At 42.6% G+C, this 19,484-nt stretch overlaps 1 protein-coding gene across 3 annotated transcripts; it reads left to right on the top strand.

The window, feature by feature from the left end:
- The first annotated feature begins 9,801 nt into the window (after window positions 1-9,801).
- On the top strand, window positions 9,802-14,151 carry LOC118368288 (uncharacterized). 3 transcript variants are annotated; one of them, XM_035752279.2, is made up of 13 exons: window positions 9,802-10,107; window positions 10,251-10,427; window positions 10,505-10,610; window positions 10,810-10,923; window positions 11,056-11,172; window positions 11,267-11,435; window positions 11,524-11,646; window positions 11,781-11,968; window positions 12,073-12,269; window positions 12,395-12,486; window positions 12,579-12,633; window positions 12,898-12,995; window positions 13,103-14,151. In XM_035752279.2, exons 1-13 carry the CDS (start codon window positions 10,046-10,048, stop codon window positions 13,327-13,329), a joined length of 1,725 nt encoding a protein of 574 aa, XP_035608172.1. In that variant the 5' UTR covers window positions 9,802-10,045; the 3' UTR covers window positions 13,330-14,151. The 3 variants fall into 3 exon arrangements, with proteins under 3 accessions (XP_035608172.1, XP_035608173.1, XP_035608174.1); XM_035752280.2 differs by lacking the exon at window positions 11,056-11,172; XM_035752281.2 differs by lacking the exons at window positions 10,810-10,923; window positions 11,056-11,172.
- Window positions 14,152-19,484: the final 5,333 nt, after the last annotated feature.

The following is a 19,484-nucleotide window of genomic DNA, read 5'->3' as shown; positions in this document are numbered from 1 at the left end:
TTTGAAGAAACTCAAATATAAAATAGATTTGGATTTGTTTAACACTTTTTTTTACTACACGATTCCATATGTGTTGTTTCATAGTTGTCATGTCTTCACTATTATTCTACAATGTAGAAAATAGTAAACAAATATAGAAAAACCCTGGAATGAGTAAGCGTGCCCAAACTTTTTACTGGGACTATATATATAGATTAAACTAATGTCTGGTTCTATGTAAACGAATTGGTGTGTTAATCTGAGTGCTACATAACCCTCAACTGAAAGCATATATTTAGTAGTTTTGGAGAATAGAAGTAATATCCTTGGTCATCCAACGTAATTTTGTCTAATTTAAAATATATAATTTTTTATTTCATCTTTATTTAATAACCAGGTAAGCTAGTTGAGAACAAGTTATCATTTACAACTGCGACCTGGCCAAGATAAAGCAAAGCAGTGCGACACAAACAACAACACAGAGTTACACATGGAATAAACAAGCGTACAGTCAATAGCACAATAGAAAAAAAAGAAAGTCTATATACAGTGTGTCCATATGGCGTGAGGAGGTAAGGCAATAAATAGGCCATAGTAGCGAAGTAATTACAGTTTAGCAAATTAACACTGGAGTGATAGATGAGCAGATGATGATGTGCAAGTAGAAATACTGGTGTGCAAAAGAGCAGAAAAGTAAATAAAAACAATATGGGGATGAGGTAGGTAGATTGGGTGGGCTACTTACAGATGGGCTATGTACAGATGCAGCAATCGGTTAGCTGCTCAGATATATTATGTTTAAAGTTAGTGAGGGAAATATAAGTCTTCAGCTTCAGCAATTTTTGCAATTCGTTCCAGCCATTGGCAGCAGAGAACTGGAAGGAAAGACGGCCAAATGAGGTGTTGGCTTTGGGGATGACCAGTGAGATATACCTGCTGGAGCGCGTGCGGGTGGCTGTTGTTATCGTGACCAGTGAGCTGAGATAAGGCGGAGCTTTACCTAGCATAGACGTATAGATGACCTGGAGCCAGTGGGTCTGGCGTTGAATATGTAGTAAGGGCCAGCCGACTGAGCATACAGGTCGCAGTGGGGGGGTATATAAGGGGCTTTGGTGACAAAACAGATGGCACTGTGATAGACTGCATCCAGTTTGCTGGGTAGAGTATTGGAGGCTATTTTGTAAATGACATCGGCGAAGTCGAGGATCGGTAGGAGGAGGCTTTGTTGCGAAATAGTAAGCTGATTCTAGATTTATTTTGGGATTGGAGATGTTTAATATGAGTCTGGAAGGAGAGTTTACAGTCTAGCCAGACACCTAGGTGTTTGTAGTTGTCCACATATTCTAAGTCAGAACCGTCCAGAGTAGTGATGCTAGTTGGGTGGGCGGGTGCGGGCAGCGAACGGTTGAAAAGCACACATTTGGTTTTATTAGCGTTTAAGAGCAGTTGGAGGCCACGGACGGAGTGTTGTATGGCATCGTTTGGAGGTTAGTTAACAGAGTGTCCAAAGAAGGGCCAGATGTATACAGAATGGTGTTGCCTGCGTATAGGGGGATGGGGGAATCACCCGCAGAAAGAGCGACATTGTTGATATATATACAGAGAAAAGAGTCGGCCCGAGAATTGAACCCTGTGGTACCCCTATAGAGACTGCCAGAGGTCTGGACAACAGGCACTCCGATTTGACACACTGAGCTCTGTCTGAGAAGTAGTTGGTGAACCAGGCGAGGCAGTCATTTGAGAAACCAAGGATGTTGAGTCTGCCAATAAGAATGATAACAGTGGCTAAATTCCAGAGGTGATAAGCCATTAAGAGGAGTTACTATGAGTATGATGTAAGGAGGACAAATGTATAAGTAGCTTGTCCTAAGACTGGAAGGGAGTTACTTCATGAATTGACTCGGCTTTTGTTATATTTATTAATAAAAGTCTATTTGAACTCACATGCTACGCTATTTGTGAAATATGATTGACCAAATATTTCCACGACAGGGTAAAGTGACCATGCATAGTGTAACGGTTTTGACTTGAGGTTATTATTTATAGGGGTGCCAGGTAGGTTGTGCCTACCAGAGAAAACATTGGTTTCTCCTTTTAGTTTGGGTGGGAATGAGTCCCATCTGGTCCGTCAAGTCTACACCAATACAAAGGACTTATGTAAAAGTCAGGATGGAAATAAACTTTTCATAAACCCTTAAAACATTGGAAAGAACTTCAAAAACAACTATATTCTGTTGCGTGGGTTGTATTAGCAACAACAATGATTACACACACACATATAATAATATCACAATGAGTTCTGGTTCCTCCAGAAATGTCCTGTACCTCGGGCCTAAAAGAGTCCTGCCCGGTAAAGGAGTTCAGTGAACTCAAGTGACTTTTGTCACGCGATGTTTGTCCGTTCATTCCGTGTAGCGTAAACCCAGTATTAAACATACAATCAATATAACAATTACTTTACCACAGAACCTTAAAGCGGATCAACTCTTAATTAAGTCCTCAACTACCACTAACTACACAAATCACAGTATACATCACATCCAAACAAATGAAATACCGTATACAAAAGGTGGTAGTCAGTCGGTCAGTCAGACAATCCAATCCGCCAATAGATCTCCAGCGGAGAAAGGCCACGAAGAACGGAGAGGTGTAGTCCAGGGACGCCAAGAGTGGATCCGATCCTGGGTAAACTCTCTTAGGCTACAAAACACACGTTTAACGGCAACAAAACAAACGGAATAGAGAAGCTTCAGAACTGAGGGTTGAACACATCCTCATGCACGTCTCCATCACAACCCCCTTTCGCACAGCTGATGCTGGCTATTTAATTGGGAATTAAAGGGAAAGCGCCCTATTGCAAGGAGCTGCACTGAGACGGTTCAGAAATATTCAGGGCCGTCACACATCCCCTCCCCTGGAAAAAGCCACTGGAAGGCACATCTTGGTCGGGGAAACCGAAAAAGGTCTCATCACTTTCCTCTACAAAAATATGAATTACTTTTTGGCGCTCATCCTCCTCAGATGAGGGGTCACAGGCCTTATGGTGGGAGCCTTCTGGGTCTGGGAATCTGAGAAAAGTCTCCTCACTTTCCTCTTCCAAGATATCCAGGACCTTGCAGCCCTCAATCGCCTCCAATTCCTTAGCCGAGGGGTAACAGGCCTTAAGGTGTGAGACATGGACAACGTGCATATCTGTGTCCTCTTTCACCACTCGGTAGTTCAGAGGGCCCATCTGCTCCACAATCCTATATGGTCCTTGCCATTTAGGAGCGAGCTTGGCCGAGAAGAATTGTTCAGCTTTCGAGTAAGGATGAGAGCGAAGCCACACCCGATCACGAAGCTGGAACTGCATGTCTCGTCTGTTCTTATCATAATTTCTCTTCTGCTTGAGTCGAGCCTGGATCATGTTCTTTGAGACAAGAGCTCTCAAGTCATGGAGATGGCCTACCTGGTCATAGCAAGCAGCGTCTGGAGTAAGCTGCTGGGGCTGTAGCACCATATCCAAGGGTCCTCGGAGAGGACGACTTAGGTTCAGCTCTGCAGGTGTGACTCCAGTGGACTCTTGCACCGCAGAATTCAGGGCAAATCGAAACTCGTGAAGGTGCTTGTCCCAGTGTTTGTGCTGGGTCCCTACATAGGAAGCAATCATTGTCTTCAAGGTTCGATTTACTCTCTCAGTGAGATTGGTCTGTGGGTGATAGGCCGTGGTCAACTTCTGTCTCAGGTTCCATCTTTGGCAGGTCTCCTCAAAGAGATCAGAGACAAATTGGGAACCTCGATCAGACAGGATGTAATCAGGCACTCCCCAGCGAGTCAGGATCTCTTTCGTAAGGATGTTAGAGACGGTCCTCGCTGTGGCCTGACGCAGGAAAAGAGCTCCACCCACTTTGAATAATAATCAACAAAAACAAGCATGTACACATTCTGATTGGAGCTTCTAGGAAATGGACCCATCAAATCCACTCCTAACATTTCCCAAGGTCGGGTAACCACCGTTTGCTGCAACTTGCCAGCAGGCTTTCTACCTTCTGGTTTGTACATCTGACAAACCTGACAATTTCGGATGTGTGACTTCACATCCATGCTCAGATGTGGCCAGTAGAGTAACGCTTGCAACCGCTTGTAGGTTTTGAACCTGCCCAAATGACCAGCTAATGGGTCTTCATGGAAATGTTGAAGCAGTTGTAGGCGTAGAGTGTCCGGTATGTACATTTGGTAGAGTGTTCTGTGAGGTAGTTGTACGACTCGGTAGACTTTATCTTCAATGATGGTCAGCTTTGTGGTAGGATTGACCATCTTTTCTCCATCTTCCAGGATAGTCTGGTACAAAGCCTGTACTTCTGGATCATCCTGTTGAGCTTTCCATATGGCCTCATCAGAGATGGGAAAGTCCGTTTGGGCGAGTCTCGACTGCTTGACAGGACAGTAGCACATGTAAGATCAGGGCCACCGTTATCACAAGTAGGAGCTCTGGACAAGGCATCTGGAACAGTGTTGTATTTTCCTTTCCTGTATTCCACTGCAAATGTGAACTCTTGCAACCGTAGAGCCCATCTTATGAGTCTGGTGCTTGGTTTGTTGGTCTTGAACACCCACACAAGGGAGGAATGGTCAGTGACCACAGTGAAGTGTCTTCCCTCCAAGTAGTACCTCCACTTTTCCAAAGCCCAGACCACTGCAAGGCACTCTTGCTCTGTTGTGGAGTAGTTCCGTTCTGCTCCATTCAATGTCCGACTGGCGAACGCTAGCACTTCTTCAGTGCCAAGTCCAGTCTGTTGGACTAGGACAGCACCAAGTCCAACATCACTTGCATCAGGGTAAACAACAAAAGGGCAATCAAAGTTGGGATGACCTAAAATGGGAGGTGTGACGAGATGTCGTTTCAGGGTTTCAAAGGAAGTCTGGCACTCTGCCGTCCATTGGAATTTCGCTCCTTTTCGCTTCATCGCGTTGAGGGGTTCTGCCACCTGGGAGAAGTTCGACACAAACCGATGGTACCATCCAGCCATACCAAGGAACCGTTGAAGGGCCTTGAGTGTGGTTGGCACAGGGAAGTCTTGTACAGCCTTTGTCTTTTCAGGATCCACATGAATGCCGTCGAAAGACACAATATGGCCAAGGAACTTCAGGGAGGTTTGGCAGAAGTTGCTCTTCTTCATATTTAAGGTCAGACCAGCTTCTCTTAGCTTGTCCAACACTGCTTGAAGATCTTGAAAGTGTCTTTCTCTGTTCTGAGAGTAGATAATTATATCGTCCAGGTAGACGAAACAGATCTTCCCTTTGAGCTCACCTAACGCAATCTCCATGAGTCTTTGGAAAGTGGCAGGGGCATTCTTTAATCCAAAGGGCATCACCTTAAAGGAAAACAAGCCCTCGGCACAGACAAACGCAGTCTTGTCCTTGCTTTCCTGGTCCATCTCAACCTGCCAATAACCACTATTGAGATCAAGGGTAGTGAACACAACAGCGCCAGACAATGACTCCAGGATCTCATGGATGGTGGGAAGAGGATAGGCATCAGTCTGGGAAACATTGTTGGTCTTCCTATAGTCCACACAAAATCTAAGACCACCAGTCTTTTTTGGGATGAGGACAACAGGAGCAGCCCAGGGAGAGGAGGAACGTTCTATTATATCTTGGGTTAACATATCATTTATGAGTCCCTTTTGGATGATTAGCTTCGCTGGGGACAAACGATATGGCTTTTGCTTGATCGGCATTTCCTGTGTAAGGAATATTTTGTGCTTCAGGAGCCCGGTGCGTCCTAGCTTTGAAGTACATACATCAGCATTATTCTGCAGCTGCTCCAACAGCCTTAACTCCTCTGGCTGTTCCAGCTGAGCTCTTCTCACAGCCTGTAAAAGGAGATCATCAGAAGGATTATCAAGGGTTAGTGGTACCGGAGCAATGGCAGAGAAGACTGCCACATTTGAACCCCAATCATGTAACTTTTTAGCTTCCGATTGGTGCGGTATTAACTGAAAGGAAGGGGATGTCGATGGGGGGGCGTAGGCAGTGACTCTTGGGGTTTCAGCTCTGGTTAAAGCACCCAGAGAAGGATGGTCATTCCTGCGAAGAGAGTTAGGTGTGTTGGCCTGTTGTGATTTGTGGTTTCTGGAAGGGTTTACTTGATACGGTCTTGGACATTCAGAGGTGCCAGCTTGGCCCTCAGTGGTCTGAACTGAAGTGGACACCAGGGAAACTTTGTGTAAGGAGTTGTGCCTAATGGAGGCCATGTCCACAGACACGTCATCCAACATTTTAACACAATTAGAGAGCTCTGTCTGCAAGTGGTCTACAGTGTTAACCATGGGAGAAAAAACAGAATTAACGTCCTTGAGGACCTCAGTGTGGTGATGTTGCAGGCGCCATTGGAGAGTGGCAGTGAGTTGGTTTCGTTGGTAGTCAAACTGCCTGTCCATGGCACCAGTCATTTCCCGTCTTCCACTCTCACTGAGCTCTGTCAGCGTGTGGGTTAGAGTGCTCAGTGAGTTTCTGAATTCCATGGCACTCTGTTGTTGCTCTTCCCTCAGACATTTGAATTTATGGTGGATAAGAGTTTGGAGATGTTGTTGAGTCTGACGAATATCAAGGATGTCACCTTGAAGTTGTAAGACTACAACCTCTGGAGATAAACCAGACAATGGAGGAAGGTTGGGTGTCAGAGGGAGGACTAGCTCAGTACTTCCACACAGATCCATGTCAATAAGTGAGTAACTGGTTAGACCTCCTGTGGCCTGTGGCTCAGGCCGAGCATTCAGATTCCCAGGGCTCTGGCCCAAATCAACTCCATTATCTCCATTCACATTATGATTTGTATTGTCAGCTTGATGGTCAGAATGGCCCTGTGTATTCCCATTGACAGGTATGACATGGATGAGCACATTATCTTGGGGTGAATCCATTGTTTTAATTCCACACAAAATATTTGCTTTGGTTAGTTCTCAATGTTGAGCTGTCCCATCTGGGGTGCCATTTTTTATGTAACGGTTTTGACTTGAGGTTATTATTTATAGGGGTGCCAGGTAGGTTGTGCCTACCAGAGAAAACATTGGTTTCTCCTTTTAGTTTGGGTGGGAATGAGTCCCATCTGGTCCGTCAAGTCTACACCAATACAAAGGACTTATGTAAAAGTCAGGATGGAAATAAACTTTTCATAAACCCTTAAAACATTGGAAAGAACTTCAAAAACAACTATATTCTGTTGCGTGGGTTGTATTAGCAACAACAATGATTACACACACACATATAATAATATCACAATGAGTTCTGGTTCCTCCAGAAATGTCCTGTACCTCGGGCCTAAAAGAGTCCTGCCCGGTAAAGGAGTTCAGTGAACTCAAGTGACTTTTGTCACGCGATGTTTGTCCGTTCATTCCGTGTAGCGTAAACCCAGTATTAAACATACAATCAATATAACAATTACTTTACCACAGAACCTTAAAGCGGATCAACTCTTAATTAAGTCCTCAACTACCACTAACTACACAAATCACAGTATACATCACATCCAAACAAATGAAATACCGTATACAAAAAGGTGGTAGTCAGTCGGTCAGTCAGACAATCCAATCCGCCAATAGATCTCCAGCGGAGAAAGGCCACGAAGAACGGAGAGGTGTAGTCCAGGGACGCGAAGAGTGGATCCGATCCTGGGTAAACTCTCTTAGGCTACAAAACACACGTTTAACGGCAACAAAACAAACGGAATAGAGAAGCTTCAGAACTGAGGGTTGAACACATCCTCATGCACGTCTCCATCACAACCCCCTTTCGCACAGCTGATGCTGGCTATTTAATTGGGAATTAAAGGGAAAGCGCCCTATTGCAAGGAGCTGCACTGAGACGGTTCAGAAAAATTCAGGGCCGTCACAATAGATAATAAACATCTAGTAGCAGCAGTGTAAAAAAGGAGGTCAATGCAAATTGTCTGGGTAGCCACTCCCATGCTCTGACTTAGAATTTGTGGACAACTACAAATACCTAGGTGTCGAGCTAGACTGTAAACTCTCCTTCCAGACTCACACTAAGCATCTCCAATCCAAAATTAAATCTAGAATCGGCTTCCTATTTTGCAACAAAGCATCCTTCACTCATGCTGCCAAACATACCCTCGTAAAACTGACCATCCAACACTATTCAACAAATTGGATGCAGTCTATCACAGTGCCATCTGTTTTGTCACCAAAGCCCCATATATTACCCACCACTGTAACCTGTACTCTCTCTTTCGCTGGCCATCGCTTCATATTCGTCGCAAAATCCACTGGCTCCAGGTCATCTACAAGTCTCTGCTAGGTAACGCCTCACCTTATCTCAGCTCACTGGTAACCATAGCAGCACCCATCCGTAGCACGTGCTCCAGCAGGTATATCTCACTGGTCACCCCCAAAGCCAATTCATCCTTTGGCCGCCTTTCCTTCCAGTCCTCTGCTGCCAATGACTGGAACGAACTGCAAAAATCACTGAAGCTGGAGACCCATATCTCCCTGACTAGCTTTAAGCACCAGCTGTCAGAGCAGCTCACAGATCACTGTACCTGTACATAGCCCATCTGTAAACAGCCCATCCAACTACCTCATCCCCATACTGTATTTATTTATTTATCTTAATCCTTTGCACCCCAGTATCTCTACTTGCACATTAATCTTCTGCACATCTTCCATTCCAGTGTTTAATTGCTATATTGTAATTACTTCACCACCATGGCCTATGTATTGCCTTCCTCCCTTATCTCACCTAATTTGTACTCACTGTATATAGACTTTATTTTTTATTTATTTTTTCTACTGTATTATTGACTGTATGTTTGTTTATTCCATGTGTAACTCTGTGTTGTTTTATGTGTCGAACTGCTGTGTTTTATCTTGGCCAGGTCGCAGTTGTAAACGAGAACTTGTTCTCAACTAGCCAACCCGGTTAAATAAAGGTGAAATAATAAAAAATAAAATAATATTGCCTTCATATTAGGACATGCAAACTGTAGAGTCTCACAGAAATAGTTTCATGCATGTAGGACCATAGCAACAGACCTTGGCACGCTACATGTCCTCCGGCTGACTCCTCTGAAAAGGGGACACACCCCTGTTCTGGAAAAAACCCAAGAGGTGTAATCAGGTCTAATGGTGTCTAATGACCCAGAGCACAAAACTAGTGCACTAGTTTTGCTGGCTCCTTCTGAAATAAGTAATTGCCACATATGTACTGAAAAATTCACAATAACCCATTTACATTACATTTAAGTAATTTAACCCCTACCTACATGTACATTTTACCTCAATTACATCCACTAACCTGTACCCCCACACATTGACTCGGTACCGGTACCCCCTGTACATAGCCTCATTATTGTTATTTTATTGTGTTACTTTTTGTCCTACCTAAAAAATATATATATATTTTTTAGCAAATATTTTCTTTCTTAATTTTTTTTTTGCATTGTTGGTTAAAAGGCCTTGTAAGAAACCATTTCACTGTAAGGTCTACTACCTGTTTTATTAGACGCATGTGACAAATATAATCTGATTTTATTTTGCTTTGTTATCCTGCAACTGCTCAAATCACAGAATCAGTTGGATAAACTGAATTGTTTAACTCATTCTGAAGATTGAGACCATTACATAAATGCTATAGGATTTGATCATTAGAGCTGACCTATCTCACACATACAGTTTAAGGCCTATGCTCTTATGGGATTTTGTCCCATGATTCTCCATTAAGAACAATCATGAGGGAGTTGATGTAAGTATAACACAGCTGATGAAACATCCATCAACAGTTTTATTTTGAGCTGTTCCAAAAAGTAATCAGATGAGGATAGAACGAGGTCACACGACAGCAGGGTAAAGTCGGCCCGCATGAATGGTGAGGATTTGGACTGGGTTTAGACTAAACTGACCCTAGATCTGTGCACACTGCAACCCAATAGAGCAGATAACAGGTGCGCAGTTTATAAATTGCACGCCACTTTCACTTGCATTGGCGAGCGATTTGTCCTGGTAATATTGGGATAATCTTCGTTAACGTAAATCTGCAACTTTGCTGATTCACTTCAGAGGAAATCAACATGGGACGGTTACATTTTTTCGTCCTCTGGTCGTTAAACGATGCACCGCGTCAGTTTATCAGGTAGTTATCAGGTATTTCGTTGTTAACATTTTGAAAGTGGGCACGCAGCAACTCCCAATTTGAGCCATTGTTATTCATTACAGAAATGCCCAATCTTCATCCTTGTAGTTCACAGCATAAATGTTTGTCCGTAATTATTGCAGCAAATCCAATCGCCAGTGCCACCAAGTCCACGTTCCATTGCCACTGCCCAAACAACTTGTTGTATTCAGTCTTGGGGAATGGCGGTTCTTATCAAGCGAGACAACTATTTCAGTTGATGTTCTGGTTAGCCAGGACGTGAAACCGCAGAGGATTGGTACATTGTCAGACCAAACAAGGTACATTAGGCCTACATGCGTTCTAATTAATAACAATTGCAAAAATGCATACAAGGTCTATATTGTTTGTTTTAAAGGTGCTTGACTTGGGAGGGAGATTGGAATGCTGACCTTGTCCAAGAGGCAACAGAGAAAGGGAGGAGAGGAGTATATGGGAAGGTTTTGCTCACTGTTCGTGGAGAGGTATGGTTTCAAGCGTTTTTATTCTGTACATTTTTCAATGTTATTGTGACAGGTGACACTTTGTTGTGACATCTCACATTATAAATTAAATACTGACCAGATACTACATTTGTCTTTGCAAAGGATTCTGGAAAGATTAATAACAGCCTACATAATGCACCAGTGTCTTAAATGGTTATTTAACTCTTTCCTCAAAAAGAATGAAGCCAGTTTCATCAGCAATACTCCACGTGTGCCAAGAAAACATTCCAGCCCATTCGAGCACAACAGCAATCTCTCCCATACTCTGCTCAACACCTCTGGGAGTCAGAGGGTAAATTGCAGGGTTATCCACTAGTTAGTAGACCTGTCACTACAGTCTTGATTTTGAGGCATTTTTCTGGTCTACACTGTCATTAAAATTGTAGTTCAGTGAGACAGAAATCAAATGTGTCACTCTTTACAGATTTCAACCCCCAACTCATCACATCTAGGAGACAGCATTTGCTATGCCGAACTCAAAGTTAACAAGACAGAAATTGATGATTCCACTTTATCTGATAAACCCTGTATTTTGCTTACGGTAGGGCTCATGCTTGAATAAGAAACTTTCCAAGTAGGGAGTGGTGTGGCGAGAGAAATTGAACTTGACTTTTTAATCTTAATGGTATTTGAAGGATAAGACCCCCAGACGGACTGTGATTGGGAAGAGGGGTCGCATCGCATGGAGCCCTGAAATTATTCCTCAGGAGGATACTGGTCGAGCATCTAGCCCCAAAAAAATAAAGCTATCTAGAGAGAACAGTGTTGAGAAGACTGGAATGAAGAAGACCAACTGCAGAGCAGGTTACAGAATTCACCATGAAATTATTTGTTTATTTCAAATAGCAGCTATTCTGCTGAATGAAAAACATTAAGGATATTTTGTTTTCAGTTTGCCCATCAAAGCGCTGGAGCCACACCATGTGTCTGAGTGATCCTGAGACAGCCATTGTCATTGGAGGAGAAGCTTCTGACCAGACTCACTGCGAGGACTCCCTATGGAAACTGGAAATAGGTGAGATGAGTTGCCCATTTTAATAACGTATAGAACAATTTGGAGACGAAATGTAAATATCTGTTACCTGGCATCTTGAAATGCCCAACACACATTTAATTGATCTAATTGATTGTCAACATTATCTTCTCAAGACAACGATTTTTGGTTCCCAATGAACTCCCCCACCTCTGGACCTGTCCCACCGTGTGCCCATGGCCACTCTGCAACCTATGACCCTGATTCCAAGGTCGTCTACGTGTACGGAGGCCTGAGAGAGGGCCAGCGCTACAGCGACCTCTATATCCTCAACACTCTAACCTGGAAGTGGAAGCTTGTCACAGTGAGTGTCCTGTCCAGAGCCACTTGTCACTTTATAGTTTAATTGACCTTAAGGACCTTCAATGAAAAATGTGATTTTCTCTCTTGTGGAAATTCTTCCTCTAGGCAAGAGGTGATATCCCCATGTTGGCCTACCACTCTGCAACTATCTATAAGAAAGAGCTCTTTGTTTTTGGGGGGGTTCACCCAAGCCGCTGTCCTGGAGGCAAGGTCTGCAGTAATGCTCTGTACATTTTTAACCCAGAGTTTGAGCTCTGGTACCAACCCATCGTCGAGGGGGACCGACCTCTACCTAGGTTTGGGTCAGTGTTCCTTGATTATATTTCTGTAGACAAGGCATTGGGCTATTAGAATATTTCACTTACTGTATCTAACCATTACAAGACCACCGTGCTTATTTAATAAACACATTGTGTTTACATTACAGACACACAACCACACTTTTGTCCAACCAGATGCTAATTTTTGGTGGCAGGAAGACTGCAACCTACCTAAACGACCTCCACATTTTGGATCTCGGTAAGGCACTGACAGTGGTAATGTGGAGTACTCTATATAAAAAGCTAGTTGCCATGATCTTCAAATGTAATTTTTTTCATTTTTGACAAAAGGCTTCATGGAGTACACAGCTGTGAAATATGAGAACATGCCACCACTGCCTCGAGGGTGAGAACATATACAAATCAAACCAAATCAAATGTGAACACAATGCCCATCTGACATTTTTCGTATTTCATATATCTAGGACATCAAGTACTTGCCGTGATGAAAAATGTCTATATTGCCACACAGACCAATATTGCGACCATTTAATTCTATGCCATTTGTTTAATCTGATATTTATTGCTTAGTATCTGTAAACAACGATGTATATTGGTGTAGAAATTCCTTTTTACTAAGTAAACGTTGCCCTATCATCATTGTGGTCAGATATCATGCAGCACTGCCAGTATCCGACAACAGGATGCTGGTCAGTGGCGGTTGCAGTGCTGTTGGAGCCCTGCAGGACGTTCATATCTTCAACACGGGTGAGTACACACGCACCAATGCCTATCATTTTATTTCAAGAAAGTTGATGGTAATCCAGCCTCTTTCATTTGCTCTGAATAAAAATGCCTGTCTTGGTTCTTTTCAGACACCAGCATGTGGCATTCAGTGGTCTCCCCTCTGCTCTGCGCTAGGCCTTGTGCCGGACACAGTGTGATCAATCTGGGAGGCTCTGTCATCTCAGATGCTGATAAACAGAAGAAGGGGGAGTATGCCAACATCCACTGCACCCTCTTGGTGTTTGGGGGCTCTGATTGCGCTGGGACCTTCTACAATAACACAGTGAAGTGCACAGTGGAGATCCCTGTAGAATAAGAGACTGGATCTTAGGAGGAGATGATAACGACCTTATTGGGAAATAAGGAAAATAAATTTACTTTTTATCCCTGTATCTGGTTTACACATTCTAAATAATATGATTGTGCCATGGGCGGAACTCGTACAGGGACTTTTGAGTCCTTGGTATTTTCTGTTCTGCGTAAAGGCTCTTAACGTTAGGCTTAGATTTCATCAAGTCTTCAGTTTTATTGTGGATGCTTAAGGCCCCTTTGTTTGTTCTGTGCTGTAGTCTTATCTGATCAGCTTTTTTTCCTGGGGGGGGTGATTGTTAGTTATGGTGCAAGTGATGCCTTTTTATCCCATTGTGGTGTTTCACATTATGGGTTGTGACCCATTTTGTTTTATGTGGCATTTTCCCCATTGAGAATATGGTATACACATCAGATCTGACAAGCAATCTCTTCTGTTTTTAAATATTTTCTCATCAATGTGTATGATCACATGGTAGAGCTGAAATCAATTTTCTGTTTTATTTGAATTTAAGCTGAACTTCAGCTTTTTTACAAAACCAATTATTTAACAAAGTGCAGACAGCCATTTTCACTTTCCATAAACTTCTACAGTAACATGAAGGATCAACGGAGGGCTAGTATGGTACTTTGTCATTTGTACAGTAAATGGTTTTTTAAATTGATTTAATACATCACTATTTGTTAATGTTTTTACATTTTGTATTTCTTCCCTTGACAAATCCACTTTGGTCAGCATTGGCATAATTTGTGTAGATGGGTGAATGTACTGTTTCTTAGAGGGTAAATATGAGTATTAAAATAACGAAACTTCATCATACAAGTAATAGATCGTCTTTGGTTTCAATCTCATTAAATAAGACAAAGCTATTTTATAGAAGCATTCAATGATGGTGGCACTACTGGCTCCCTTAGACATCAGAGGTGTTCTCATGTACATATTTCAGCAGGTGTGTCTAGTTGGCATGACGGATGACTCTCTTTGAAAGCATCTACCTCCAGTAAGGTTTGGTTTAGCCTTTTGATAGTTGGGAACTGATCAACATCCACTTTGAACCTGTTGGGCAAATGTACAAGTCATGTGGGTTGTATGTTCAGTGATGAATCTGTCTCATACTGTGATGTTCTTTTGTAACAATTCTGAATGACTGGTTGCCTTACCGTTCAGCATTATAGACTTGAGGGACGAGACAGATGTCTGCCATGGAAATCTAAAAGGTAAACATGGTTAGTTCAAGAATTCCTAAACTTGAAGAGAGGTCTACGGTGTTTTGATGTGATGAGTGTCCCCTCAACTCATCCCCTACACAGTACTTGCCAGCTGTCCCTTTCAGAATGGGCTCCAGGGCTGAAAGACACGGACAATAATCAGGACTGGAATGGTTGTCTATGGCGATACTGGTATTGTATGTAAGGATATTTTTACCTACCTTCAAAACCTCTTTGGGTGAAATGATGCGCCCACTGCACCTTCTCGGCTCCTATCTTTTGTAGCACGTACAAATTCTGAAATACAAAATGATCAGACGTGACTGAGTAGCTCTACTGTCATCATTGTGGCAATGGCAATACAAACACATGATGTCCATACAGTAAACAGTTTTACTGCAAACTTGGTCAGATCTGCAGTGGACTGTGTGCCTTCAATTGGTTATATACTTTTCTCTTGTTTATCCACTTTCTTTGTGCTGTAATTCACTTACCTGCACAGGCTGGATCCCAGAGGCGATAAGGTCAGAGATCATGCGCACCTGGGCTCGTTTCTTCGGGTCTGCAGGGAGAAGCCTGTGTCCTGTTCTGGTCTCCTCAATGTACTGGATCACTGCCAGCTGAGGGTGAGTGGATTAGTCTTGTCAATGTTACATTCGGGGAATTTGGAGTTAGATTTAAGTTGTCGTTTAACTTTTATCAGAAGTACATCACTGTTGAAACACTGACAAACCAATAACATCATTGGACTCACCGACTGTGACAGCGTGATGCCATCAATTTGGACAGCAGGCACTTGTTGCATAGGGTTTAACCCCTTGTATTGTTCTGTAAACTGATGTGTAGAGTATGAGAACATATATTTTACACCATTGATGTTCAATACCTCTACCTAAAAACAAAAGCGTGAGGAAGTTACCTGCTGACCCCCATCTTTGATAAGATTGACTGGGACTTGGTCAAATTCAATACATTTCAGAGCAAACGCTGGAAGAAGCAACGTAGGTTATTTATTTACAGTGTCAAAAGGAATTGGCACTATTCTTTTGCTGTAAAGTACGCAGAGATGTGGACTATACATAGTCAAAAGGTACATACCGATTCGAACCCTCCAAGAGCACGAACTCCTAAAATACCCATGAATAATGGGCTAAAGGAAAGAAAAGTACATCAGTGCACGTGATACGTCATTTTCTCATATCTTACTTAACGTTCCTCATTGATTTACCTTGGTTTGATTTGCCATAGTATTCAGACAGATCAGGCGTTTAACTACTGCAAAGTATGTTACTCCAAAATGATAACGAAAACAACTTTGTTCCTTGCAGCCAATAGAATGTGCTCCAAAATACCCTCCTCCCTGAGCACTTTCCCAGCATCTTCAATTAATTCCACGTTTCAGTGTCTAGTACTGAAATGTTGCAAGCAATAATTGGTACTGTACCTTTGTGAGACAAGAGAGTGAGAGACGCATTGCAGGTTATAAGGGGTAGTTAGGCTAGAAACAGTAGACACACTATTACTTTGTTGTGCATTTAACAGCGGATGTGGCATTAAATGTCACAGAATACTTCGATGACAGCTTATTATGCGGTTTTGCGCAATACTGCAAGATGGAAACGTTAACTATATTATGCAGATTATATAAATTACCGTATTTCATAAAATTAGCGCCAATTAATTGTAGGTACTTTTCCTATATAGCATAGGCGACCACATCATAGAGATAGGTAGAGGATTCGTTTTTGTAGCTGTGCAACTATAGCGTCTGCAACATCATGTGTCGCGCCATTGAGGCTATCTCGATTTTAAAGTAGTACATTTTATTCTTCATGATAGGCTGAATACTCCTAATGACCTGGTTTGACAAGACTCCAACAGGGTCACCAGGAGGGATCAGCCAACAAAAGTAGAAGTCCCACCCAGTTGACGACATTTAAAATGGTGGATGCCCTGAGTGGCGCTGCCCATTCTAAAATAGCCTTTTGGCCACTAGAGACCTCTATCATTATCTTTGGACCATATTCAGCTATTGTCTGTGGTGGACCATAAATAACCCAGTCGAGTTGTCAAAAAGACGGAGCTGCGCTTTATAAATGTTTTCTAAAAAGTTGGTTTGTCTATAATTTTACATAGAGGTTGTCTAATACAATTGTAATTTAAATCAATAAGGTTCATATTTTTGTGGGAGGTGTTCTACGTCAATAAGTGATCAGCTATTTCCAGATCCCTCCCTCTTTTCTGTCGATGTAGGTGAGGGAGAACATTTGAAGTGTTTCTGTTGACACTGCTGGCCAGGGACATAGTTTGGGGATAAATCGAGCAATAAACACATTTTCATCATGACATGGACTGTATCGAGATCACTGTTGAAGAAAGGTGTAAGAAATCATGTTATAATGTTTTATCCACGAGTTAATGACGACTAAATGCTTTTGATATGTTTCACTTTGTTTACAAAATGATAGATGTCGTGGCTTGGCGCCTCTCTTGTTATCGACTATTCTCTAGGTCACTTTTAGGAAGTATTCCCACTTAGAAATAGGTACCAAACCAACCTCCTGCTATTATTATTTTTTAAGTGCTTATCATAGCTGCTGCCTGTCAAGGTGTGTAGCTATGTTTTTATTTTATTTTTATTTCACATTTTATTTAACCAAGTTGGCCAGTTGAGAACAAGTTCTCATTTACAACTGCGACCTGGTCAAGATAAAGCAAAGCAGTGTGACAAAAACAACACATAGTTACACATAAACAAACATACAGTAAATAACACAATAGAAAAAAATCTATGCACAGTGTGTGCAAATGTAGTAAGATTAGAGAGGTAAACACATAGGCCATTGTGGCGAAATAATTAAAATGTATCATTAACACTGGAGTGATCAGCGAAAGAGCAAAAAAAAAATGTGGGGATGAGGTAGTTGGGTGGGCTGTTTACAGATGGGCTGGGTACAGGTGCAGTGATTGGTAAGCTGCCCTGATAACTGATGCTTAAAGTTATTGAGGGAGATATGTCTCCTGCTTCAGTGATTTGATTTTTTTTGCAATTCGTTCCAGTCATTGACAGCAGACAACTGGAATGAAAGGCAGCCAAAGTAGGTGTTTGCTTTGGGGATGACCAGTGAAATATACCTACTGGAGCGTGTGCTACGGGTGGGTGTTGCTATGGTGACCAGTGAGCTGAGATAAGGTGAGGCTTTACCTAGCAAAGATTTATAGATGACATAGAGCCAGTGGGTTTGGTCGACGAATATATAGCGAGGGCCAGTCAATGAGAGCATTCAGATGCTTAATATGAGTTTGGAAAGAGAATTTACAGTCTAACCAGACACCTAGGTATTTGTAGTTGTCCACATATTCTAAGTCAGACCCATCCAGAGTAGTGATGCTAGGATTAGTGCATCTACTTTGCTTCTCATGCTATATAGCTGAGAGTTGAAATGATACGATTCACAATAAATGCATGAACTCATGCGTTATTATTATTTGCAGCAATTGCTAACCTCTTGCTTTCTACCAGAAGGTTGGGTGCATGTTACTCCTCCTCGGTGGTTAGTTAACATAAATAATACTTTCATAATAAACTGTTCATTATAGTGGTTGTACAGAATGACACAAATATTAATTTTCAGTCTGCTGCCTCAGTTTGTATGATGGCAATTTGCATATACTCCAGAATGTTATGAAGAGTTATCAGATGAATTGCAATTAATTGCGAAGTCCCTCTTTGCCATGCAAAGGAACTGAATCCCCCAAAAACATTTCCACTGCATTCCAGCCCTGCCACAAAAGGACCAGCTAACATCATGTTAGTGATTTCTCGTTAACACAGGTGTGAGTGTTGATGAGGACAAGGCTAGAGATAATTTCATAAGTGTCAAAGGCTTTTATTGACAATTACATAAAGTTGATGCAAAGAGTCAATATTTGCATTGTTGACCCTTCTTTTTCAAGACCTCTGCAATCTGCCCTGGCATGCTGTCAATTAACTTCTGGGCCACATCCTGACTGATGGCAGCCCATTCTTGCATAATCAATGCTTGGAGTTCGTCAGAATTTGTTTTTTTGTTTGTCCACCTGCCTCTTGAGGATTGACCACAAGTTCTCAATGGGATTAAGGTCTGGGGAGTTTCCTGGCCATGGACCCCCCCCCCCCAAAAAAACTTTTGCCTTATGGCAAGGTGTTCCATCATACTGGAAAAGGCATTGTTTGTCACCAAACTGTTCCTGGATGGTTGGGAGAAGTTGCTTTCGGAGGATGTGTTAGTACCATTCTTTATTCATGGCTGTGTTCTTAGGCAAAATTGTAAGTGAGCCCAGTCCCTTGGCTGAGAAGCAACCCCACACATGAATGGTCTCAGGATGCTTTACTGTTGCAATGACACAGGACTGATGGTAGCGCTCACCTGTCATGTAGCGCTCACTCGGTCATGCTGATTGAGTTCGAATAACAGACTGGAAGCTTCAAAAGGAGGGTGGTGCTTGGAATAATTGTGCTTCCTCTGTCAACCGCAATAACATCTGCTAAATATGTATGTATTCAATTTGTTTTGATTTAGTAGAGCACACATGCAGCATCAACTCCCTGATGCTGGGGAAGACCATCTATCACCAAAGATGCTGCCTGCCCATCGGGCTGTGTGCCGGCATCGCCCCCTTCATCTTCCACGCCATGATCCCTCTGTGGATGTTGCCCGTTGGCATGGCGTGTGGCAATACCTACCTGCTGAAGCCCTCCGAGCGGGTGCTAGCCTGCATCATGCTCTTGACCAAGATGCTGCAGGACGCTGGGATGCTATATGGGACCCTGAACATCATCCATGGCAAGCAGGACGGTAAGAGAATAGCGACATGCCTCATCACCTGCTGTTCTCTGAGATATACAGTGGGGAGAACAAGTATTTGATACACTGCCGATTTTGCAGGTTTTCTTACTTACAAAGCATGTAG

Source organism: Oncorhynchus keta, chromosome 35 (genome assembly GCF_023373465.1).
Source record: "Oncorhynchus keta strain PuntledgeMale-10-30-2019 chromosome 35, Oket_V2, whole genome shotgun sequence".
In the NCBI taxonomy this organism is placed as follows: domain Eukaryota; kingdom Metazoa; phylum Chordata; class Actinopteri; order Salmoniformes; family Salmonidae; genus Oncorhynchus; species Oncorhynchus keta.
Note: the sequence above shows the minus strand (reverse complement) of the source record. Positions and strands in the feature narration are given on the sequence as shown.

Excerpts from the sequence above, each read along its gene's own strand:
- LOC118368288 (XM_035752279.2), top strand. The coding sequence starts at position 10,046 with ATGGGACGGTTACATTTTTTCGTCCTCTGGTCGTTAAACGATGCACCG. Across the intron at positions 10,108-10,250 it reads GCACCGCGTCAGTTTATCAG|CAAATCCAATCGCCAGTGCC; the intron begins GTAGTTATCAGG and ends TAATTATTGCAG. Across the intron at positions 11,173-11,266 it reads AACCCTGTATTTTGCTTACG|GATAAGACCCCCAGACGGAC; the intron begins GTAGGGCTCATG and ends TGGTATTTGAAG.